Here is a 25,196-nt window from a genome sequence, read left to right on the forward strand (position 1 = left end):
GTGCACCTGGCTGTGGCTTGGCGGAGAAGTGAACCAGGCTCCTTGTGCTTTGGTCCCGAGCCCCCCCTGCCCTTTTGGCCGGTGCTGACAAGCAGGGAACACGCTGCTCCCCAGCAAGGGACACAAACAGACATTTGCAGATCTGCAAACGTGAGATCTGCAAAGATCTCACCTGCTGGGCTGGGCAGCCGTGATAACCGCTCTGTTTGCTCCAGGGCAGCGTGCTCTGAGATGGTCCCCTGGCTTCCCGGGGGAAAGCCGAGCTCCTGGAAATGCTGAGCTCAGCTGGCAGAGGTAACAAGGAGGAAGGGTTCCCCAGCGAAAGCCCCGCGGACGCAGTACTCACATGCTGGTGTACATCCGCTGGCCATTCTGCTGGTTCTGCAGGCGAGTCTTTGCCAGGTCAATGGGAAACACGCAGGTGACCCCGATCAGCCCAGCTATCCCTCCATTGATCAGCTTGGCAGGTAAACTGCGAGGGGACAGGACACAGAAACAGATGTCTCAGCGCTGGGCGTGGAGACTCCGGGCTGCTGCTCGAGATCTCGCCGTGGGGAGCAGCCAGACGAGGGCTGGGACAGGAGAAGTCCTGCCCGCCGGTGCTAAGCAGGAGCTCGGCGCTGCAGGAAATTCCTTCCTGCTCCCTGGCAGCCAGAGCTCCTTCCTCCTCCCCAGCAGCCCCGCGGCTGGCGCAGCTGGAGGAAGAGGTGCCAAGGATGGGCAGCAGCCCCAGCTCAGCCCACACCCAGGAGCCAGGCGGTGCTGACTGAGATTAAATCAGGCACGGCGTGTGTGGAAGCCAGGCCGAGTCAGTGCGTGAGCTCAGCGCTGGGCCAGACTGAAACCTCACCAGCCTGAGACTCTGCTGCCTCAGGGATCTTTGCACCACAGCTGGAGAAGGGGAGAGATGTGCCTGCAAGCTCCTGTGCTGGTTTTGTCTCAGGACACGGGGAAATGTCAAGCAGTAAGCAAGCTTCACAGCGTTCTCATCTAACCCCCGGTTACACTGCAAGGGCAGGCTACAGATCAAACAGGAGTGCATCAGGATGGAAGCTCCGTTGGACAGGAGGGTATTTCAAGAGAGGATCACATCAGCCTCCCCAAATTCAGCTCTGAAGTCACTGCTGGCAGGTTACAAATGCTGCCCGTGCCTCTTTCCAGCCTCAGAGCTGTCACCACTTCTCTAAGTGTCTCCGAGACACGTGGGGCAGGCAGATGCCTGCTCTCAGCCTGCTCCAACAGCGAAATCATCCCAGGGTTTACATCAGAGGGGAGCAATGCACAGGCACACGGCAAACACCTTGCCTGCTGGCACACCGGGGCCAAAGATTCACCGATTTCAGCGCAGACCCCAGCACAAAAGGGGGATAGTTTGATAAATCTGGGCAAGCCAAAAACCTGAGGTGGGGCAACATGGGCTGCAGGGCTGCACAGAGCTTCTCGCCCTACGTTTGGATGAGAAATCCTTGCTCACCCAGGCATGCAGCTTCCCCCGGGAGCACTGCAGAGGGAGCCTGGTGCAGACAGCGCGTGGCGGCGGCTGGTGAAACCCTCAGATGAAGTTAGCCGAGCACAGCTGCGGGAATGCAGTGCCCTCCGCCTCACCTTGCAGCAAAGTGCTGCTGTGGCTTTGGGTCTTTTGGTGTTAAGCCCATTTTGCTTTAGCATGACAAGGGGATGTGCCATCCCCCTGCGCTGCAAGGGAGGAGGCGCTCGGTGTGTTCCCCAAGCTCAGAGGGATGTCCTCAGCTCGGCTGGCTGTGACTGCCACAGACTCACGGTCCCACAGACGGCAGGGATGACCTGAGCAGGAAAAGGGGAAGGAATCGGGGCACAGAGAGGAACCTGAAACCAGGGATCAGACGGAGCTGGGCACCACAGCTGAAGCAAAACTTTTTTCCTTATGACTGAGTCACTCCGTGTTTTACCTTGGCGCTCTCTGCTCTCTCCCAGGATGACTGCCCTGTGCTCTCTCCCCTTTTTACCTTCTACATGGCCCCTGCCTCTCACAGCCCACGTGCACAGTGCTTGTGGTGCCCTGCTGGGGCTACCAGGGACGTGCACCCGGCAGGATTCACGGGGGTGAATCTCAGCTTGCCCTTCGTTGGCATAAGAGCATGCCAAGTGCTCTCCAGATTGGGTAACTGGCGGCAGGCAAATCTAGGCACATGAACACCCTGCAGTGCTGCCTCCTTATCAGCACAGCTCAGGACCGCCTTCATTTGCTGGAGGATGGTGGGCAGGAAGATATCCTAATCATGGCAAGCCCTAAGATGGGGCAGCCCTCTGTCCTTTAGCCTTCAGCTGTCACCAAATCCCAGTCCTCTGTCACCAGGTCTCATTCCCCCACTGGTCCAGGCTAGCTGCTTCCCTCCTGTCCTGAGCTAATTACCTAGATAGGCAGCTATCAGAAAAAGGTGATAAAAAAAAACAACCAACCAAAAAAAAAAAAACAAGCAAGAGGAATCCCGTGGCAGACAGGAGTCATTCATCTCGGACAACTTCACAACCAGCAGAAAGTTCAACCCAGCTGTAGCACTGGCACAGATCTTAGGGAGCTAAGGGGAAGATGGTGTGAAAAAACACATCCCAGTCCATCCCCAGACCGGACTCAGACCCAGCCTTTGCATATGCTGGATCTTAAGCTCCTGCTGTGCACTTAAGTGGCACAAATTATTATTGGTACTTCATGTTCCTGCAATCACTCAGGCGTTGAGTGGGTTTAGAAGAAGGGCACAAGGCTGCATCCACACGGACCTTGTACTGACAAGCACTGGATCTGCAGCTGGTCAAGGAGCCTGCTTTGCTCCCTTGATGTCAGCAGCTGAAGTCAGCAGGTCAAGCTGACCTTTGGAAGAGGAAGCAGAAAGCAATGGGTTCATGAAAGGTCAAAAGCAGAGGAGGGAAATAAAAAGCAGTGAGAAAAATAGCTTGAGAAAGCAGAGACATAACAACATGGCAGACAAACTAAGAAAAGGCTGAGGAAAAATAAGTGATGAAAGAAAAAAAAAAGAAGGTAAGAAAGGAGCAGAGAAGGAGTTAAAGCTCTTTAAGGTCAGAAGAGATGCTCAGGTGTTTTTCCCCAACCTCCTGTATCACAAAAGGGATTGAGTTGGAAATACTTCAACAGAAAACTCCAAAGCACAGCCAACAACTTAACATTTTTAAAAAACGTTACCTGATCTGTTTATCAGCCATTTAATTCCAACTTGATCTTGTTAAGAAATGGATTTGTTCCTTCAAACCGTTCTTTAATTTCTTTTTCAGTCACTTCTTTTCCAGTTTGGTTTCTTCCTGGGAAAGGAGAGAAAGACACCAGAGAGACACAGTTGAGAAGGGGCACTGCTCTTCTTCCAGCTCAGTCCTACTTGGCAGGGCGAGACAGGCTGAGGAAGGAGTGAGTTGGGAGAGCACCTCGTCTCCTTTGCTAGAGGAGACTGAGCTGCTGACTGGGCTCCCGAGGGAGCCGTGTAAAAATACGCCCGCATACACATAAATATAGATGCACAACTGGAAGGAAGAGCTGCCAGAGCCGTCAGGCTCCAGCAGCACGTGAGGAAGGGCTGCAGCAAGGCAGTGCCCGAGCTCTGCCTGGCAAACAGGAGAGCGGGGCTCATCGTCCTCAAACACCAGGACCCCCGACCCCAGCCCTCTACAGGTCCACACAGCCACCCCAAGAGGATCAAATGCTGTGAGACCCCTTCAGCCCCTCCCTCCAGCACAGACACACCACTTCTGAAGGACAGAAGCAGAGGAAATCCCTTTGCCTCGGGATTGAAATTTGCCCCTTGATTGCAGATGATTTCCTAAGCCCTGCAGGATTTCACTTCCAGCAAGGTGGCTTTCAGGATGACCTGCTGCTGCTCTGGAGATGCAACCTGAGGGCAAGAGGCTCTCCTGAGGGTAAAAGCTCCCTGAAAGCCTAACCCCGAGGCAGGGGGAAGGTTGCACACTCGGTTCAGTGCTGACCTGCACCACTCTGTTATGCCAAGTGTCACGGATGGGGCAGAGGGAGAGCGCTTGTATTGCCCCAGTTTGGCGGTGTGGGACTAAAGCTGCCTTTGGCAGCCCCAAATCCAGCCCCAGCCCCGAGCGACCAGCACACGGCTTGCTAAGGAAAGGGGCTCCTCTCCAAACACTGCATGCCGACCTCACCTGCTGCATCATGTTACCTTCCTGCTCTTCCACAATCCCTCTCCAGAGAGTTTGCCTGATCCTGACTGCTCTGAGGAAGCAGGGCTTAAAAACATCCAGAGCTGGGTGCAGCCTGCACTTCCCAAGCGAGAGCTGCTTGCACCTCCCTGTGTGCGCTGTCACGTCTCCCAGAGCAACTTCCTTCAGGTCGGCTTAATCTGATTCCCCATCGCCTTAACCAGAACAAGACCAGTAGACAAAAACAAACGCAGGCAGGCCAGCTCCAGCTGAAAGCCTGTTATCCCGGCGTAAATAAGCCCTGAACCATGAAAGCTCGCTTGATAACATCTACACCCTCCACAGGATGTTTGTGCTCCCCGCGCAGCAGCTCGGACAGAGCGCGCTGGGCCATCCTGACCTGCCCGGCTCAGGTGTGCTCCTCCTGCCACGTACCTGAGGACCACGTACCCAGCACCTGGCTCCACAGAGGCCTCGATGTCCGTGGCCAGGGGTTTTTCATGCACTGAGGGATTTTAGTGCACCGAAGCAGAAAGCTTGCGTGAGCTCTGTTTGTTTAAGCGCGGCTCCAGCTTGCACAACAGGCGCGGTGTGACTGCACACGTTGCCTCAGCGCCTTCCCGGAGCCTGCAGGATGTCCGAGCCCTTTAAAGGGTGGTGCAGGATGAGGCCCTCGGTGTCCTGTCAGGGAAACTCCTGGGGAGAGCCAGACCCCAGGGCAGCACAATAACTACTGCAGCCCGAGAGGAGCAAAACCATCGGCGGGGAGGAGAATGCTGCTAGTCTTATGGGACGATAAAAAAAAAGAAATCCAGGACAACATCATGCTTTTATCCTAGGGAGGAGAGGCACGAGGAGCCTGGAGGATCTGGTACAGGCGGGCTGTGGAAATGAGAGCCACCAGAGGCCTGCCTTCGAGTGGGAGAGGCTGGGGAACCCCAGCGGAAGGGGGTCCCGAAGTGCCCGTGCCATAATTACAGCAAGGAGAGCTGCGCAGGCGATGAATTACGTGGCGGTAATTCCTTCCTAGAGTGCTGTTAGCACAGCTAGGCGTGGATTAATGCCCCATTACTCGCACACCACGACGTCCCTTCTCCATTTATTAAAATGATCAAGCAAATTAGTTTTAGAGCGACGTGCCCGGGGAAGCACCTCCGTGCCAGGCAGAGAGGCGCCGTGACAGCCCGCGCGGCCGTGCAGACAGCCCGGGAGCGCACTCGAGCCTTCCCCAGCTCCCGAAAGCACAGCTCCAAAGAGCGATGGAGGAGCCGGACTGAGGGTACCACAGCACAGACGTGGCCAGCTCTGGATGCACCCAGTCCTCGCAGCTTCCCGTCCTTGCTGCACGCACATGCTCATCCTGTAAGGTTTTCTCCAGGTGGCCAGCTCTGCAGCCCTCAGACCTGCTGCTGGGGGCTGGACTCTGAACCTCTGTGTCTCCTCGCCTTATCACTCAAAGAAAAAGTGCTTACTCCAGTAAGCATCCCATCATTATATCGTAATTCTAGGATTTACAGCCCAGGTGGGGGAACGGACAGGCGGATTTTCCCCTCTGCTCCTCTCTAGGCAGGTGGCAAGGGAGGCTGCAGTCGGCTGTCCTCAGCCTCACTGAGACTTCAGGGGTCGCAGAGGGGATGGGGGAGGCAGAAGGAGCAGGGAAGGGCGCAGAGCCTCTTCCACAGCACCTGCACGCAGCCACTCGAGCCATCTGCTCATGTTCCCCCCTACAAGCACAGGATCAACTCGACGCAGAGTCCTTCTCCCCATATTTTTAAGCACAGCTGAAGCCTTAAATCTGGGCTTTGATCAGGAACCTCGAGCAGCTGCAGCACCCACAAAGCTTGGATGGAAACAGAGGTGCCACCGCGCTGCCCCATGGCCGTGTGTCACCACCACGTGCCCGCAGCTCTGCCCCTCTGTCCCATCCTGCTCTCCCCCTGCCCAGCTGAGAAATGCTGATTTATCTGAGCACACACGGGCTGCCGTTTGGAGGGGAGACCTCCAGCCAGCGTTATCTGGCGCTGCTGCCGAAAGAAGCAGCCCTGTCCTCTCCCAGACATGTGTTCCCGGCCCCGCTCCCGTGCCAGCACAAACATTTGCGCAGGGCGGTCAGGCAGGGATGACAGAGCTCGAGGCCAGCACATGCTGGAGCTGTCACTGAAAGCAAACACTTGAACTACAACCTTGACTGGAAAATAAACAGCAGAAGGGGAAAACAGGACTCCCTGCCACGCACTCCCATTTGTCTGCAGAGCAGACACAGCTCCCCGGCCCCTCCGTGCCGCGCTCCACGGAGGCACTGCAGCTGCAAACCCACTCACCTCGTGGTCAGAAGGGATCCCACAGCCGGCCCCGTCCCTGCCGAGCCCTCGGAGTGCCAGGCCCGGGACAGGTCCCCCTTGGCCCAGGTGAAAGCAGGACAAAGTCCCCGCGGGGAGGTGCCGCGGGCCCGCCTGCCCCATTGGCTGCCCGCACGGTGGAGGGGGCAGAAAGAAGAAAAAAAGAACGAAAGAGCAGCAAACTCTGCCCCAGCACCTGCCCGCCCTGCTCCCTGCAAGCTCCCCCATGGGTGCGGGCTGCCTCTCCATCCCTGTGCTGCCCTCGTGGCGACAGAAATGCCTGGGGACAGCTCCATCGTGCTGTGAAGACATGGGGTAGTGTCCTGGGGATGCAGAACAGCCCTCAGGGTGAGGGCACAGCACAGGGGCGTTTGGCCTGGCAAACACAAGAAGAGGCAGCACAGACGAACCTGGATGTCCCCGGAGGGGAGCCAGGCCTCCTGATCAGCCGCAAAGGCTCCTGAGCTCTCATTCCAGCTCATCTGCTGACTTGCTCTTTGCCTTCAGACAGGATTTCCAACCGCAGCCAGCAGGCTGAGGAACACCCTGTTCTCCAGACAGCGTTTGGGCTTAGGAAAAACAAGCCACGAACACAAAGTGTTCAACATCTCGGCAGAAGTGCCGCTGCCTGCCCAGCCCCGCGCAGCTGCCCATCCATCGCAGCAGGAGAGGAACCACGGCGGGGAACAGGGGCACACGGGGTGACCCTACAGACCCTAGGACTACGGCCACGTCCGATGCTGTGCCCCGGAGCGCAGGCTGGGATTTACAGAGCTAACCTCCTGCATTTCGGACAGCTCCTCATGCACAAAGGCAACCTCTGTCAGCTCCCCGCGGCGGACACAGGAGCGTGGACAGCGCAGCACAGGAGCCAGAGGGACACAAGCCCCTTCCAGGCGTCTCCTACCGTAACGCTTGTAGTGACACGGCGAGACAAGGCCAGAGCACAGCAGCAGCAGAAATTCAGGCCCAATTTTGCTCGAATACAGCAGAAGGATCCAGCCTGTGGTCGGCAGACACCTGCAAATCCATGCCCTGATTCACAGGGATCTTGAAAAAAGTGGCTATGGAGCAAATAATCCGTACCCAGACACAACGAACAAGCTATGGGGAAGCTCCCAGAGCCAATGGTTATCGAAATTAAGTTTGCAACAGCCGATGGTATTTTGCAGCTGGAGCAAGGAGTGGAAGCAGAAGCTGGCTGACAGACACTGAAGCAGCCCAGACATGACCACGCTGGTATTCAGGCGAGTTCACAGCTCGGACATCTCGAGATGACAGCATGTGTGCTTGTTGCCAGTGAGCCCCCTTCCAAGAGCTGCTGGAGGAATCGTGTAGTCACGCACCGAACCGGTGTGATTCGCACACACTGTCACGCCGTCTCACTCCGGAGCAGTTCCCCACACCAGTTTGTGTGAAATTACAGCTTTGGAGAAACACGGCGTTAGCTGGAGAAAGCAAACTGACTGAGGGGAAAAGAAATCAGAACTTGTATGAAATCTGTCCTTTCCACTGCTCTGCGGCGGCCTTGTCCATAAGGAAAGGCAGAGCCGGAGCCTGGCGGCACAGCCAGACCACTCCTCTGAGCTGGCAGGACTTGCTGCACCCTGGGAAGCGACGTGGTGCAAAGCCCTCGCCTGGGTGCTCTGCCAAGAGACTGGCAGAGTAGAAAAAAGGTACAAAGCAGTAACTAAAAACTACCAGCCAAGGAGCCCAAGGGAAAACGAGGGCTGGATTCAAGCTCGCTCAGTAGGAACGAGGCAAACAGGGCAGAGCTGAGGACCCGGGGTGTGAAAGGCCCCATTCATTCCCCACGGGCAACAAAACCCGGGCTCCTGGCTCTCAGCAGATGGCTCCCCTCTGCAAGAACAGGCCTTCAGCAGCCCTGCTGGGGGAAAAGGAAAAAAAAAAGCATCTCTTCTGGCCGCTTCGTGGCATTACCTCATCAGAGCACCACCTCCACACCCCCGGAGCTGTTCCTGTCCGAGTCCCCCAGCGGGGGCTGCAGGAGAACGGCAGGCTGGCTGCGGAGCGAGTGCGCAGGGCGAGCTTCCTTCCACCTACCCTGCCTGCTGCTAATTCCCCTCGCAGCCCTGCTCGTTAACAAAAGCACAACACAATAAAAGGGAACCGCACGCGGATACCTTGCCCAAATTCCCTCCATCCTGCCCCATCCTGAGTCACCGCCAGCCGTTAACTGTTGCCATGCGCCGAGGACACGGTTATTAAATTAATAGGGGCTGCTTAACCTGGCTACAAATATACACGAGCTCTTTGTGCCTTAGCGAGCTAATAAGGCATGTGCTAATTACATTAATTCAAACAAGCCCAGCGTGCCCCCAGGGCAAAGGGAGAGAAGGGTGCAACAAACCCAGGCTCTTTCACAAGAGCTGTGCAGGAGGGGAAGGCGCTTGCCTTGACAAGGCTGCAGGAGGAGCAGCACAGCAGCGCTGCGACTCGGCCCTACAGCTCGCCCAGCCCAGCTGCACGGCTAGCGGGCAAAAAGCCCGGCTCCTCCATCCAGCCCTGGGTGCAAGGAGGGAAAGGGAGACGGGGAAGGAGGGCAGGAAGGGCAACGCACGATCCCGGCCAGGCTGGGGTGTGCTCAGAAAGGAGCCCCCCCCTCGCCAGCCCCCGAGACGCGGGTCCCTCACCTCTGCCATCACCGGAGGGGAGCCCTCGGCGCTGCCGGCCACGCTGCGGTGCCTGCCTGCAGGCACACGAGGCAGGGAGAGGAAGAGGAAGAGGAGAGGAAGTCGCTCGTATTGCTTTGCATCTCCAGGGACACGTGCTCGCCGAGCCCTTTGCAAAGCCTGCGCATGTTCCTGCCAGGGGACACTAGGGGACCGTGACAGAGCACAGCAGCAGAGGGGCTCTTCCCCTCTGCTCCCGCTCCTTCCAACACCACGTGCGTGTGGCAGCAGCAGAGCTGTCCCCAGGAGGCCCAAAGCAATCACCTTTCTCCAGCAGCAAGGACCACGCCGTGGGAGCTGCGCAGCGTTTTAAAGATGCTTTCTGTCCCCAAAGCCAGCAGCTCCTAGCAGGCACCCCGAGGGACCCAGGGCTGCAGGACAACGCGGCTCGTCCCCTGCACCGAGCCACGGGTACAGGCTGCACTCAGCCTCGGCAGTGAGCTGGCAGAGAAGACGCAAATATTTTCACGAGGAAGCCATGCGAGGGGTGTTTAAGCCCCTGGAGGGGTTTTTAGCCCTCTTTCAAGCCGTGTCAGCCTGTTTCCCAGCAGAGGCTGTGGTTACTCAGGCACCAGCCCGGCACAAAGCCATGACACTGCCAAAGAGGAGGGAGCTCTTTGTCCCCCAGCAACCAGCCAGACCCCTTTCCCACCAGGCCTTTCCCCTGGCTCCCCATGCCAAAAAAAAAAAAAAAAAAAAAAGAAAAAAAAAAAACAACAAACAAACAAAAAAGCACTGATGAACCTCAGGAAAACGGAACAAGAATCCCTCCTGGGAAGCCCAGGACATGAGCGCCTCTGGGTGCTGCACAAGGTGCTTTGAAGACCTAGAGCCCCGTGGGGGCTGTGGGACAACTGAGGGCTGTCACTCCCCACGGAGGGCTCCCCTGTGAGCTCGTAGACGCTGGTGTGCAGCCTTCACGCCCGGCCACGGCTGCGTGGCTGCTGCCTTCTGCACCAGGATGGGTGTGGAGAGCAAAGAGGCTAACACACGGATGTTCTCCCAGCCTCCCAAACCTTTCCGACGACGGCAGCATATGTCCTCACCTCCCACTGCCGAAGGCAGGCTGTGACTAATGCTCCCAAACGCTCCGAGTGCCAGCTCAGTGTCACGTTGATCGGTGTTCCTCGCCTCTCCGCCACAGGGCAGCCCTCCCGGGACACCGCCGCTGCTGCTGCCCGTCCCTCTGCTGTACCGGTGCCTGAATCTACCTGCTCTGCTCCTGCAGCACGAAGCACGTTTTTCTCCTCCCCTCTCAGCTGCTGGCTCACGCCAAAGCTGTTGGGAGCACAGCAAAATGGTTCCTCGCTCGCCAGCAGCCCCGCACGGGTCACGCTGCTCCTCCAGAGGTTAGCAGCTCCTCACAGAAACTTCCCCGTGCTCGGCCACGGGCAGGAGGATCGCCAAGGGGCTGCAACTGCTGTCTGACAGCTCCGGAGTCTGCGGCGTGATCCATCCCTCCTCGCCCAGGGTGCTGTGAATCAGCAGAGGCTCCAGCAGGCTGCAAGGCAGGCGAGGAGTACCCGGCAGGGAGAGAATATATTTAGGAGGCTCCAGACAAACAAAAACACAGGCGGTCCTGCTCATCCGCTTGCCGGCACGGCACAGAAGGAGACAGGTAATACAAGAAAGGAAAAAGCTAAAAAAAAACACAAAGTCCCTCTGTCGGGCAACTGGTGCCCATGGGCATACAGTGAGCTGCTAACAAAGCACGCAGGACAGCTCAGGGAAAAGGTTCAGGCCAACGCAACGTGTTTTATGTCCTGTAGAAGAATTGCTCCCCCGACAAAATAGCCTTCACAAACAACAGCTGCTCCCGAAGGATGAGATGAACCAACAAGTGTTGCTGCTGCCTTACAGAGAGGAGCTCAGCTTACGCAGGACATGGACAAGGGAGCTGTCCCTGTGCTTGGGAAGACTGACATCAAACGAAAGAGGAAAATGAAGGGCCCAGCAGAGAGCTCTCATACTGTTGGATCACACCTTCTGCAGCAGCTGCTGTTGCAACTGCATACAACAGGCAAAACCCTGCGGGGCTGCTGCTCCTGCTTGTTGCAGGCTACAGAGGCAGAGGGACGTTTTACCACTCATCCAAGGTCACGCTCTGAGGCTGTGGCAAAGGAGGGAGCAGCACCCAAACTCACGGTTAGCGCCTGAAATATCCTGTCCCAAAACCACACCTCCTTTGTTGTTTTTGGAAGCAAGAGCTCCAGCCACCGAGCCAGCCCCCAGGTAGGGCAGGCACAGCCCAGCACTGGCTTTGACGGGACTTGGGGCATCTCCGGCTGCTCAAATTCACGCCATTCTGTCAAATTAATCTCTAAATTAAAATAAATAAATAAATAAAATCAACAAATGCCACACAGCCAGGAAAGGAATGAAATCCAGACGGCTCTGCTGGTGCACCACACACCAGCAGCAGCGCCAAAGGAAGGCGCACAACACAGGGAGACTTGACAAGGCATCGCCACCCACCCACGACAGCACCACTGAAACGAGAACGAGAGCTGATTATGAGAAGGTTTAACAAAACAAACATCAAATTGCCTTCCTGGGAGTAGCTCGCCATGGGCTGCATTCAATCAAGATCAACATAGACCTCACAAACTAAACAAACAGCATCCCATCACGTTTCCTCTGACACTAAGAACAAGCATTCCTGCCCGGGTGCCTTTCCCTTTCCCCAGCAAATAATCTCCGTGTGGGCAGCCCTCGTAAGAGAGCAAGTATGCAAAGCTTTCTTATGTGCAGATGCGTCAGAGGAAACTGCCAGACAGAAATCCAAACCACCCAGGGTGGCAAGGTCTCTTCATCGGGTTTATTTGGGTTTCTGCCTTGTTTTCTAAAGCTTTTGTGCCCCTCTTGGTTTATCTTAACAACTGGAACTTCCCAGCAAGCCATACCGCAAGGTTACAGCAACACCCTTTGCACAGCGGGTGCTCAGCCCGCTCCTCCTGCACCCTACCTTTGTGCTTGGAGGCAAACAGAAGGGGGTAGGAAAATTCTGCCATGCTGGAGTCCTTGGGAATGCACCCTAAAATAGAGGTACCGTGTGTGCTGTGTGCCAGAGTCACGAATAAATACAACGCTGGCTTGCACAGGCAGCATCTGTAGCTCGTGCATTGCTACGCATCCAATTCTGCTACCTTCTCGTGGTGCAGATGTCTGGGTATTTATTTCTAAGCAGGCTTTTGCATTTCCCCACAATGCAGTGGTAAGGCATCAGGTGACGCAGACGGAAAAGAAAGAACCAGTCCTTACGTCCTTGCAAGAGCAGGAGGCAGGACTCGGAGACCGAGAGATCCCTCCCCATCCTGGAATCTGCTGGATTCCTTGCAAACTGTCAAAATTAAATAAAATTTAAACTTGGCAGCAGAGTTAGGGCTGTGCAGGCAGCTGGGACATAACCACGTCTGCCTGAAAGCCTAACAGGACATTGACAAACTTGTAAGGGACAGACTTGAAGAGGCTTTTCCCCGTAGCCTGAGGGCTCGCACATGATGACCCGGCCTCAGCTGGTGCAAACCGAATTTGCTGCACTGCCTCTGCCAGAACTACCTCGATTTACTGCAGCCAAGGGCACGGCGCACAGCTCTGGGACGCCACTGACCAGCCAGCAGATGTGTGGAAACTTCCTCCTGGGGAAAAACAAAATAATTAAAAAAAAAAAAAAAAACACAGAAAAACAACAGAAAAAAATCTGATAAAAGGACAGCCAGGGAGTAGGCGGGCTTAGGAGAAATGCCTATCTGCACTGAAGCAGCCCAGAAAAGGAGGACTTGCAGAAGGTCCCCTGATGGTGTATTTGCACCCTGCTATGATATGCATGAGCTGCAGCCAGCAGGACCACAAGGAAGCTCAAATGAGCTTCCCAGCCATTCCAAACCTGGTTTGGCTACACCTCATCTCCCCAGCACGGGATCTCCTAACAACTGAACAAAAATGTTTTGCATTTTTCCCCTCTTCCTTCAGCCTTGGGGCCTAGTTCAAAGCTCTTTTACGTCGTTCTGGCAGCACAGCGTGCTTCCAGGCAGACAGAAACAGCCCACCGCAAGATCCACCCTGTGCGAGGGATCTTGCTGGCGCTGGGAAGTTAGCGGGGCAAAAGTTTTGCAGTTCCCTGCCCAGGTTAGCTCAGGGATGGAGTGACAAAGGAAAGCACTGTGCTGGAGCAAGGCAGAGCTGCTGTGGGCCAGCACCGAGGGGCACTCGAGTGCCTTTGCAGATGCATTCAGTGCTGCTCAACTTCTTGCCACGCAACCAGCCGCCCTCGCCTTTCACCCCAAATATTTCACAAGGGCACGCTGCCTTTCAGCAGCTACGGTGAATTTGGCAATTGCTCCCCCAGAGCATTGTGCTTCCAAAAGACACAGAGAGGGGTGAAAGAGGTGGTTCAGAGGTTTGCCAGCATTTGCAGAACAAGTGTCCCCCAGCCCAGCACACAGCTGGCTCCTGCCAGGCAGGACCCAAAGGGAAGACGAGGCAGCGCTACACCACACCTAGGCGCTCCTTGCTGAGAAAGTATTAGTCACGTCAGTCACTCCAGAGTGTCAAGGGATCATTAGCTATTTCCACAGCATTGTGCAGTCGTCACACACCTAGATCAGGCTTCACTCCCCACGGAAAATCTGTTCCTAGAGGAATCTGTAAATTGGTTCCCTCATCAAGAATACGACCTCCAAGCACAGCGCAGTGTTTTCATGTCTACTTTTCCCCCTAAAAACGTTGCTGCCCTAATCCAGAAGAGCTCTCCCTCCCGATATTTCACAATTTTTGGCACAAAGACAGTTACGTAAGAACAATTATGCAGGCACATGAAACGCTCGCAGCTCCTAAGCGAGAATTTCCCTCTCGTGGCACCCTCAATGGAGCACAACTCCAAAAAACGCCCAGAGCCTCACGGCTCCCAGGCTCTCAGGGCACACCAAACCCCAGCAGCTCTTCCTCTGTCCCTTGTCTCCATCACACCTTCGCCCTGCCAGAATCCTACGACACAAACATGAAGCACAAGTGAGCAGGGGACTGCTTCTACGTATACATGTTGCTGTCACCTTGGCCAGCCAGGGTCAGGTAGGTGTTTCCCCCTCTCTTCTCCACTACGTGTGTCTTGGCAGGAAAAGGGGAGCATATGACCCTGCCAGGCTGTCAGTGGTCTCTACCTCCTTGTAACTTAACACAGCACACTATCCCTTCTTAAAATGGCAGCGGGAGGATCGCACGGGGCTCTGGCATCTTAGTAAGACATTAACAAGATTGTTGGGCGTCAAACAAGACAGCAGGCTTTCCTTCTGAGCTGTGCCGTGCTCCAATTTACGAGGCAGGCTTGCTCCGTATTCCAACTCGGCCATCCACCTCTGCTGCGGCTGCCAAAATCCAGCGTGCCTCACCATGGTGGGCTTCCTGGAAACAAAACTCAGGGAGAAAAACTGTACCTGCACAAACGACAAGAGGTAGCAGTACACGATTCAAGATCCTACAGGCACAAATCCTCTTTAAACACTGGTGTTTGTTTTCCGGTGAAGAGGTTTGAGTATCTCCCTCCATCAGGCCTCCTCTATACCTTATAACAGCTTTTAACAGCCTGGAAAGCAAAACACAAGCTGCGGCTAAGAAGACAGCCCCACATGATATATTGTTATCAGCCAAGTACCACTCTAGTTTGATTGCCTTTTGCTTCCCATTGCCAAGAACGGCGTGCAAGAGGCGAGCCCCAATGGCTTGCAGTGATCCCAATCACTGCGGGCACACCGCGACGGGTCACGTCCTCGGGGCAGCGAGCGTGGCGGGGATGAGGCCCCTTCCCCTGGGGGGCTACACAAAAACCGCTGATGCTGACAGCCCCTGCCCCACCTGGCCCCACCGCTTCCATTTTTGAGGAATTCAAGGAAACCAAGATTTCGGGACAAGTAAATCCAGTCCTGCCCTGCTGTCTGCTGGACTCTGACAGCCCGGCAAGACGTAGGAACCCCATGCAGAGCACCCCTGCAGGAGACAGGCCCGCGGCACTGGAAAATCCAATATCCACGGCTGTGCCCTCGCCCAGCAGGAGCCCGGCAGCTCTGCGGGGTGCAGCGACAGCAAAGAGGATGCCTGGGGTCTTCCCTTCCCAGGGTGACCTTGAGGAAACCCCAAACCTACTTGTCCTTCCAGGCTGCCCATCCCCGCGGGGCAGAGCACGATAACCTTGACCCACCTCCACCAGGCGCCGAGCTGGCTTAGGACAGCCTGGCGGGATCCCGGCGGCGCTCGGGCTGCCCGTCCTCCTGGCTCGGGTGGCAGCAGACGCTCTGACCCCACAAACAGCCCCAGAAAGAAGCCAAGGAGGCAGCCACGAGTGGCTGTGGGTGGCGGCGAGCGGCGGCCGTGGGCTGTGGGGCACGGCTCCAGCCGCACACGTGTCGCCCGCAGCTCTCCGGTGTGGGCAAAGGGAGGACGGGGCAGGTCGCCACTGTCCCCAGCACCCACCCAGGGCGACCCCAGCCCCGTGGGGAGATCCGAGCGAGCCTGGGGGGCCCGGGCACCATCCCCCCAGTTTGGGTTTCGCCCCACACGTGGCTCCGGCCCCACTCTCCGCAGCGGGACCCGCACCCCGGGGGCGAGGGGGGCGGCTGGCAGCCCTCGGGGCGAGCCGGGGGGGCAGCTCACAGCTTTGGGGGATAAAAGGGGATAAATGGGGCACGGGGGAGGCCGCGGCGCCGCGGTGAGGGGGAGGAAGGGGGGATCGGGGCGGGCGCGATGGGGTCGGGCGGGGGCCGGGGTCCGCCCGCACTTACCGGGCCGGGCGGCGGCGGCTCCCGCCGGGGCCGGGGGCCGGTGCGGAGCGGGGTGCGGAGCTCCTGCCTGGCGGCTGGGCTCGGCGGGGCTCGGCGGGGCTCGGCGGGGCTCAGCTCTGCCCTCTGTGGCCGTGCTCGCTGCAGGAAAAGCGCCGGGCCCGTCCCCGCCCGCCGCGTCGCCCTAGCAACACGGGCCCGGAGCGGGCCGCGGCCTCCGTGCCTCCCCCGCTGCCGGGAAGGGGCCGTGGGGAGCCCGCTGGCTGTGCCGGCCACAGGCGGCCCCCCTGAAATAGTCCCTGAGGGATCTCACGGCAAATCGCTTACAGCAGGGGGGGGTGCGATCAGCGCCGGCCTCCCCGGGGAGGAGCCTGGCCCCGCGGCTGCGGGTCCTGGGGCATCGCCCCCCGAGTCCGTCCCCAGCCGAGGGCTCCAGACCCAACAGCACCCACACTGAGCCTAATCTCTGGAAAACTGACATTTTTCTGGCAAAAAAAAACCCTCCTGGCCATCCATCCCCCCGTTAAATGGCAGGTGGTGTGCCCACCAAACCCGCCAGTCCGTCATCTTGCTCCCTGGCGAGCATCCTTCCAGCCCCGGTAAAATAACAAGCAAAACCCCCAAAACTTGCTGTTGTCCACAAAATAAAGGCCAGGCTGGCTGTCATCACATGGGTGATGATATTTTGTCCCTTGCTGAGCATGGCTGCCCAGCTGTAACGTCTCCAGGCCACGTGCAGGCTCCGTTTTCACATTTCAGTAAGCTCAGGGCAGTATCGGGGTGGTGCAGGGGGGTTGAGAAGAGCCCCTTGCTCTGCCAGCAGCAGGTGACACCCTACATGTCCTGGCCAGCGACCACCGAGGGGCCGTACCCCTCTTTTAACAATTAATTCAATTTTCCTATGTCTCCCCCAAGCACCAGCTCTGCCAAAACACCCGAGGTGCTGTGCGGAAAGCGCTGTTTTCTGTTGTTTTTGCCCAGTTTTTGCACTGGAACAGATGGATTCTGATTTTCTCACTTCTGCAAACTGGGAACGACACCTCTGATGGGCACTGAGGAGGCGGAAAGGGCTGCGGCACCCTCACGCAGGCACACACGTGTAGGGCATTGGGGAGACAGGAGCAAGGCCAGCCACGGCCAGGCCTCCTGCTTTGGGGTGGCCCCACAGCTGGCCAGCAGAAAGCTGATGGGGTTTTGGAAAGACAGCTCATGTCAGGCAAAGGGAATCGCTTTTTTAAGCAGAATTAAAAGAAAGGACACAGTGGGGTTTTAGTGTGGTGTCTGAGAGCAATATGCCTGTGCTACTCCAAGGATTTCAGACAACCAGGGGCCCAGAAACAAGAACCGGGCTCTGGGCTCCTCCAAAAACTGTTCCAGCCACACACAAATGCAGCCTGGGCCACAAACCACCAGGTATGCAAGGAATAAGGAGCCGATGCTTTCTTCAGGGTCAGGCTGGGTTTTCATGGAGATGAGCTGCAGATGGAAAAACACGACACAGGGGCTTCAGACTTGACTCCTTTCACAAAACAAACAAGCAAACACCACTGAGACTGTTTCAACAAGCTCTGGAAAATAACGGAGGAGACCAGGAGGACAGCAGCAGCCAGGCAGACCTCTGTGGCCCTTGGGATGACAGCCATAACGAAGGGAAGATCTCCAGGGAACGCTTCTGTAACAGCATCGTTCACCTGGCACTACGCTGTAAAAGACACCATGAGTTCACCTGCAGGAGCTGGCAGAGCACTAATACACAGTCAGGGTGTGCAACAAATCGGGGGTGATCAGAGAAGAGCAGCTACAAGGATGGGGGAGCACCTCAGGCTACCAAGAACGCTGCACACACACAAGGGGCAATTACAGGGAGACGTGACGAACAGCCCAGACGTGGCAGAGAGGTGCATGTGCCTGAAAATGAGAGGAGCTTGTTATCGCAGCCAGACCCGTGACCCAAGGTGAGAAAAAGATGTTAACCAGGGGCTGGTGAAATATCACAAGCCAATGCTAATGAGCTGCATGCGAGGGGACACAGGGCTGCATCTGGCCCTGCCTGTGCCTTCCTTGGGTCCCCATTCTGCCCTGATTCACAAAGACATCAGTAGGTTTCACACGGACAAAAGCCAAACTAAACTCAGTGTGGGTAGCTGGGGACAGATTTTGCCGTTTATCGTATCTTGCCATCCTGTAGATGGGCTGGTTGGACAGTGCCGTCCCCTGGCACAGAAGAGGTTAACGCTGGCCTGCTTTAAGCTGAGTTTTAATAGGACTGCAAAATCACCCGTTTTTATTTTTGGTTCTGCTGCATGAGAACAACTGCTCTTTGTAACCTGCATGGAGCAAAGGACCCGCTTCCTCTGGCAGCCTTCAAGAGAGGGGATAAAAAAAAAAGCAGAGGAAGAGAATTCGCATTCAGCAAGTGCCAGGTTGTCAAGGTTTCCTGTGCTCTCAAACATATTTTTTTTTTCTCCTGACAGAGCACAAGACAAAATTTTAAACTGCTGGGTACAAAGTGGAGCTTCACAAGCAGCAGCAACCTGTGCTGTCTGATCTGCGACAAGGGGTCCGGGCGAGATCGCAGCGGTGGGCTCGCACCCCCTGCCCTTCCACACGTGGCCAGGAGCAGAGCTCAGGCCCTCCTGTGCAGAGAAACCCACTGCGTGGCACGGTTCAGCCACCCAGAGAAGGGCAGGAAAGGTTTCGTGTTTCTCTGCCCCATCCCTTTCCCCGTGCGGAATTGAGATCTCAAAATCCCACCTGGCTTGTCGGAGCGGAAGGCGAGGAAAGCGTCAGCCTGGCTGACAGAGAGGATCCGGCTGTTTTGGTGCTGCTGAGGAAACGGGGCGAGTTCAGTCTGCTGGCAGGGGAAGAGGCTTTCACGAGGCTGCATTTTGCAGCTTCCTTCCCCATTTGCATTGCTTTCTGTTTTAATAAATCACAGAGTGCCCGTGAAATCCCCAGATGCGCGATGAGTGTGGGGATTAAACCGACACTAAAAAGACAGATCTGATGAGCTTGGTCACTGCTGCCTTGGTGGCCACCCTGGACATGGTAATCAGAGTGCTGGTAGACAATTCAACTGATAAAGGTTGGAGAGGCAGTAACGTACTGCTAACACCAGTCAACGTCATTTTCAGGAAGAATCAATCTCAAACAAGCTCAATCTCATTCTTCATTAGGATCATAGGGTAGGCTGCCAGAGTTAACAGCACATGGGTGATGTGAGAGGCATCCGGCATCCGACCGCGAAAAATGCAGCGAAGGAGTGTTAGCTGATTCAAAGATGAATCCAATGATTCATGGATTCAAAGCTGGCAGTCAGCTTGGACGCTGGGAATCACCCAGAAACCACTGCCCCAGCAGGTCTGGTTTCATTTTCTGGTGCTGACACTCAGCCTTACATCTACACCTGTACGAAAGGAGAGAGGAAGAGGATGCAGGTGAGGAGTGACTGGGGCACAGGAGGGGACAGCTCTGCCCCATGCCTGCCTCTGTCATCCCCAAAGACCATAGGACTGCCAGCAAGGGTGGTCTGTCTGTTCCCATGGAGTGATGACTCGGTGGAGGGAGGCTGCAGCTGTATTTTTAGCAGCTACTTGATTCAAATGCCCGACAAACAACAGGGGGAAAGTCCCTGATGCTTGGATCACACAAGTGTTCCTCGCTAGCTGGCCAGCAAACCCTCCTGCCACTGCTCTCCAGCAAAAGCAGGATTGAGGCTCAGCATCGTTAGGCTCTGAAAAAGAAAAGAAATTTAAAAAGCAAGCAGAAAGAATTTCAAGTTCCCATCACTGACCATAAAGAAGCCAAAAAAGGATAAAAATTCACAAAGGGGATTTTCTCCCCTTTGTGAAGCGGCTTCTGGTGCCGGCAATGCCTCAGGACCTGACTCACACCTTGGCCCAGCTCCTGCAGCGTGCCCGCAGGAACAGCTACCCCAGATAAGCATCTCTCCATGCCTGCCACCCCGTGACCCCGTTCCCACACATCTCTCCCCGCTGGTTCCTGCAGCAGCGGTGCCTCGGTGCCGCTGGGCAGCCGGGGCAGCCTCCCACACTCCGCACAGGGAGCACAAAGCAGCCAGTCTCCTGCCCTGCGCGTTTATCTCCCCGATAAAGGAGCGGGGCACTTTTGTTTATCGAGTGCTGATGAATGGAGCTGTCTTGGCTGCGAGATCGGCTGCCAGGTCCCACTCCAGGCCTGGCTGCTGGCAGGGAGCTGGCGGCTGCGGGCGCTTATTGCCACAGGAGCCTTTTGGCAGGGCTCAGCCCCTCGGCCCCTTGAGAAATTGCCCCACGGCGTCCCGCAGGCCCCACCTGCCCCACTGCAGAGGGATTTATGGACATGACAGCCCAGAGGAGCATCGTGCTCTTCCTCCAGGGCATGCGGCTGAGCATTTGCAAATGGTTTCGTTTACTCTGGGATTTTACCCTGCTCCCTTCTCTCCCCAGCTTATTTCTTCATCTGTCCTTCCAGCAACTAAGAGAGTCCTATGGCTGCATTAACCCTCCTTGAAACACCTCTGCAGGGAGGGTTACAGCTTCCTGGGCACGCTGCCTCACCCAGAGCTGGGAGATGCTGCCAGCCCTTTCAGAGCCATGTTACTGAGGGATCCTTAGCTCCTTCCCCAGGAAGCTGATGGATCCGTCTCTGCCCGTCTCTGCCCTCCAGCCATCATCGCCACACAGCGGTTGTCAGAAAATATCTTGTTAAGCAGCGGGATCTTCTCTTCTCTGCCTGGGCTGTGACCAAATCATCTGTCGTAAGGGGTTTTTGAGGGTGTCTTCTTGCTCCTCTCAGCACAGCAGGATCAGAGCCTCAGCAGGATCTTCTCCAGCCGCCTGCTGAAGGACACGCTCAGCCCCAGAGGCCAGCGACCTGCCTGGGAAGCGGTGCTGGGAGGGAGCAGCTCCAACCAGCGTCACAGCACCTGCTCGATCTCAGCTCCGTCCCTGGGGAGAAGCTGAGCATCACGAGGATTGCCTTTTTCTCCAGCTTGGAGGGAAGAAAAGCCAAAACATCTGTCCCTCTTCTGGATAGGTGTTACTGCTTTCAGAGGGAGGGCGAGCCTGCCCTAAGCAGCAAGGGGAAGATTGCAACATCCCTCAGCCAGCTCGCCTGTCCTACCCGCTGCAATCTAAAGCTTCCCTCTATCAGAACAACAAAGTGCAATCAGGAGCCTAATCACCCAGGTGCCCAGTGGGGAGATAGGGCCCTCCAGAGGGGCTGCAGCCACACCCTGCACGAGCCCTGCTCTCCTGAACACACAGAGCTGCTGTGTCTAAACCTGGGGTTGCTCAACACTTCCAGAAGGCCGGGTCTGAGCCCCAGCAGAGCCCTGGCAGAGCTGTGGCTGGGCTGGGACATGCCCGGGGTCACCCAGAGTGCTGCGTCCTCACCTCCTGCTCACAGCCAGTGCTGGAAGACGCCTCCAGCTACAGCTCTCTGCAGAGACATTTGGTAAAATCGGGGCAGAGCAGATGTGTCCAAGCTTAACGTGCCCAGGGTGGGAATCCTGCGTCTCCTCTGCCTTTGGATGGTGCTGCCTGATTGTTAGGGGCCACCACCGAAATCCTCCCGGCTCCGAGGAGGGATCGGGGCAGCAGCCACCCCTGCCCGTGGTCTCCCCGTGTCCCCGATGTCTGACGCGCTCCCTCTGCCCGCTCCAGCTTCCCTCGTGCCCCAGTGCTGCCTGACTCACCCCCTGCCTGAGAAAGCTCCGCTCAGCGCTCCGTGCTCGCTTGGCGCTCAGCGGCTCGTTTTCCCACCAATTTACCCAATTACTTTCCGAGCACAACGTTTATATTTTGACCTCAAACATTTCACAGCAATGAGTCAGCTTTAGAACTATGCACAGCGGGGGAAAAAAAAAAAAGTACTTCCCTTTGGCTTTTTTGGCAGGTGCTGTTGGACTATTTCACTTGCTGCCACCTAGTCGTGGAACAGCGGATGGCAACCACCTACTCAGCCCTCATTCCCTCCCGAGAGTAAAAAATGCTCCGTGATATTCTCCTCCGAGCATCCCTCCTACCCTGTCGCATTTCCCAGTTCCACCGTCTCCTCTCTGGAAAAGGCAAGAGCTGCTCCGCTGTTCCATGAGCAAATGGTGCAGGAGGATCCTGTCCCGCCTTCCCAACGCAGCCACCAGCTTGTGTCAAAAGCACGGGCCTACTGCGAGGCAGGAAGGATGGAGGCCAAATTTTCCACCTTCACCATGCCTGCCTGGCTCCCACATTTCCCAGGCACAGAGTTTCTTCAAGGGAGCTGAGATCTGGGACGAGCATCAGGCTCTCCCCATGGGTCTTCGGGCCACACAGATTTACAGGAGAAGAAGAAGAAATTGTGAGCTTTAAGAACACACAATTTATTTCTGCGGAGTTCAGAAAATGGACACAGATTTCTACCAAAGGCTGTTTGCTTTATTTTAACAACACACAACCAACAAGGATGGCGGGCTCAGCTCAAGGCAGCTCTGGGCTGGGGCTCTGCCCCATACCTTTCCCAGTGAAAGCTGCTGTGATCCTCCTTTTGGGGGAAAATGGTGCATTTGAAGGGATTTGGATTTTCTTTCCCTTTTAAGAGCAGCATAACACAGTCAAGTATGGGCGTGAAGAAAAACTTTAGGGTACCAATCAGCAGGAAATCTTATCTACTGGCGGGGTAGCTTCTGTGCTGCCTCCTAGCAAGCTCTGTAGGGTCACGGCTGGACCAGCCAGTCCTCCAAACACCACAGCTATCACCTGTCCCTTAACAGAGCCGTCCCGTGGTTGTGTGCTGCTTTGTAGCATTTTTGTCTGGCCTACAGCAGACAAGCTGAGTGCAGCCCCTGCAAGCTGACTGCCCCGTCCACGCTCCCTTCAGGTCCTTCACTGGGAACTGTGCACCCCTTCACTGTTGGGGCTGTGTCAAGAGTGTAAAACCCCTGTCAGGGCACAGCCAGGCTTTGTCTGTGTTGTTTTATAATTAACAAACCCATCTGAGCTTTGCTTAGGCTTTCATTTCTCACCAATTAACTTTATTAATTTTTAAGCCACGTATGGGCTGGAAGCACTTTATCTGAGCCTGTTAGCCCCTGGTGGCTAGAGGAGTGCTGCGATTAGCAGGAGCTGGAAGCAGAGGGCATGGGATGCTTGGGAAGTGCACTGTTTGTGGCCCTGGGTCATGCTGCTGGAGGGCTGTAGGGCTCTAGGAGGTGGAAGAGGGTCTGGCAATGAGAGTTACAGAGGTGTAGACGTTGCAGTCAAAAAGGAGGAGAAAAAAAAAAGAACAAATTTCCCCTGTATTTTATTTTGACCGTCTCTGATGACAGTCAATTTCAAGAATTGTAATCAATTTGTGAAAGAAGAGAGGAAAATAGGAACTAAAAAATAAATGCCAAATATTTTTTTTTCTGCTTCAACCACGTATGGCAATGTAACCAGCATTTCCCGGCCACAGCAACTACAGGTTTAAAGAAGGAGTTACTGTGCCTCAGAGAGATTATTGATAAAGATAACACGCCTGCAAATAGCATGCTTTCTGTTGACTTCATCCAGCTCAAATATTTGATGCCAAGTCAGCTGAAGAAAAGGGCACTGGGGCAGTTGCTCTGATTTTCCATGAGCACCTTCACATTCCCAGCCCAGCATTTGCTTTGGTGTTGCTACAAGAAGTTCTGCTGCCACCAGGGCCACCAGCCCAGCGGCTGCTGCTCGGCAGGGAAGCACAGACACCAGCACATCTCTGGGGCAGTGACTTACCTTCCCTTTCATTGTGTGATCTGCACAAGTCCTGATGATCCCCCTGATGATACTGCCTAGGATTTGGCACGTGTGTCTCCTGTCGCCTGGCCTGGTTGTAGCACAGACCTTTGGTAACCGTAACGCTTGGCACTACCCTCCCCCTCTCGTACTGCTGCCTGGACCTGCTGCCCCTGGACTCTCCTCCACATTTCCATGCAGCATGGCCAAGCTCACCTCCGTATTCCTGCCCGCAGGTGTGAAGGGACCCAGCTGTAACACAGCAAGTACCTCGAGGCACTTATGGGTTAGCAGATCATGCAGAGACATGAAACAGGTAAGTGCTTTTTTATTATTATTATTATTATTCCCAATGAGAGCAATATGCCCTAATGCATCTCTCCAAAACTGGAGGAAAAACCAAATACCCTGTTGGCGTACATCAAAACTACAGGCAAGAACAAATGACATGGGCTACCAGAGATTCCATGTACACAAAAGAGGACTGCTGACAAACCCAACATGAAACTTGAGGGGCAGCATGGCCTAAGAAATCAGATCCGAGTCCATCTGCAAGTCCTTGTCCAGTGCTGTAGCACCCAGTCCATGTGCTCTGTGGCCTGAGACGTAAGAATGTCCTTTAAAAAAGAAAAAAAGCAACAGTTTTATTCTCCTCTTTCAATACTGATGGGAGGTCTGAAGCACAGCATCAGGGAAATCACTGGTGATTCTTCACTGGGGGAAGAAAGCACAAGGACTTCTCAGACCCGCAGCTGCAGCCTGACTTTGGGTGTTACAACCTGGCACTTTCATACAGGTTTGCAGACTGAGAGCAGCCCTTTAAATATTGCTCAGAGTGCAATATACTGAGTCCAAACGTGTCCTGAAAGAGCTGAATACACTCAGATTACAGCGCTGTCCCAAACAGCTTGCATGCAGCTTCCCACTGCCCTCAGTGGGCTGTCAGCTAAGGCACACTACGAGATGGGTAACAGGAGGAGAAGGGCACCTCAGCAGTCAGCGGGAGGACAGTTAAATAACAATAAATACTTACAGCCTTTTACAAGACGTTCAGATTGCAAAACCAGGAGGTTAGCTCGGCACAGTTCAAGCCAACCCCATAACAGTGCTTATCTCGCAGCTGGCCGGGCCAGTTTCTAAAATGCAAATTGATATCATGCTTTTCACCAGGCTCTGCAAACTCCTTCACTAGTACACGGGCACATTTCACAAAGTGGCTGTGACCAATAACCCTTTGAAACTGCAAGGGAAATTTTACTTTCAGCCAAGTTAGAATCTTTCCAAAACTGCGGGGTTATTGACTTTTACTTATTTGTGAAATAAAACTGGCACTCTATCAAAGACCACCAGTTTGTAGATCTCATCTAACAAGCCTGGCAGGTGCAGGAGCCTAGGGACAGCGTGAAACTTCCTTACTTGCTCCAGAATAGCTTTTGGAGACCCCCAAAATGCTAGAAATTATTTTCTTCTCTTTTCCTCACAAAGACTTAGGTTTTGTTTTGGCCT

At 55.4% G+C, this 25,196-nt stretch overlaps 1 protein-coding gene across 2 annotated transcripts in view; it reads right to left on the bottom strand.

The window, feature by feature from the left end:
- Nucleotides 1-21,711, bottom strand: part of SLC25A22 (solute carrier family 25 member 22) — a 38,376-nt gene extending 16,665 nt beyond the window's left edge. The window contains exons 1-3 of one of the 2 annotated variants that reach the window (XM_032189155.1): nt 21,653-21,711; nt 3,179-3,294; nt 347-472 (exon numbers count right to left, since the gene is read on the bottom strand). In XM_032189155.1, coding sequence (XP_032045046.1) covers nt 347-472; nt 3,179-3,198 — 146 coding nt within the window. In that variant the 5' untranslated portion in view covers nt 3,199-3,294; nt 21,653-21,711. Of the gene's footprint in view, nt 1-346; nt 473-3,178; nt 3,295-9,145; nt 9,206-21,652 lie in introns of those variants that run through there. The other variant, XM_032189156.1, reaches the window with a different exon arrangement.
- Between the last annotated feature and the right edge of the window lie 3,485 nt (nt 21,712-25,196).

The sequence above is a fragment of the Aythya fuligula genome, chromosome 5 (genome assembly GCF_009819795.1).
Source record: "Aythya fuligula isolate bAytFul2 chromosome 5, bAytFul2.pri, whole genome shotgun sequence".
Classification (NCBI taxonomy): Eukaryota; Metazoa; Chordata; class Aves; order Anseriformes; family Anatidae; genus Aythya; species Aythya fuligula.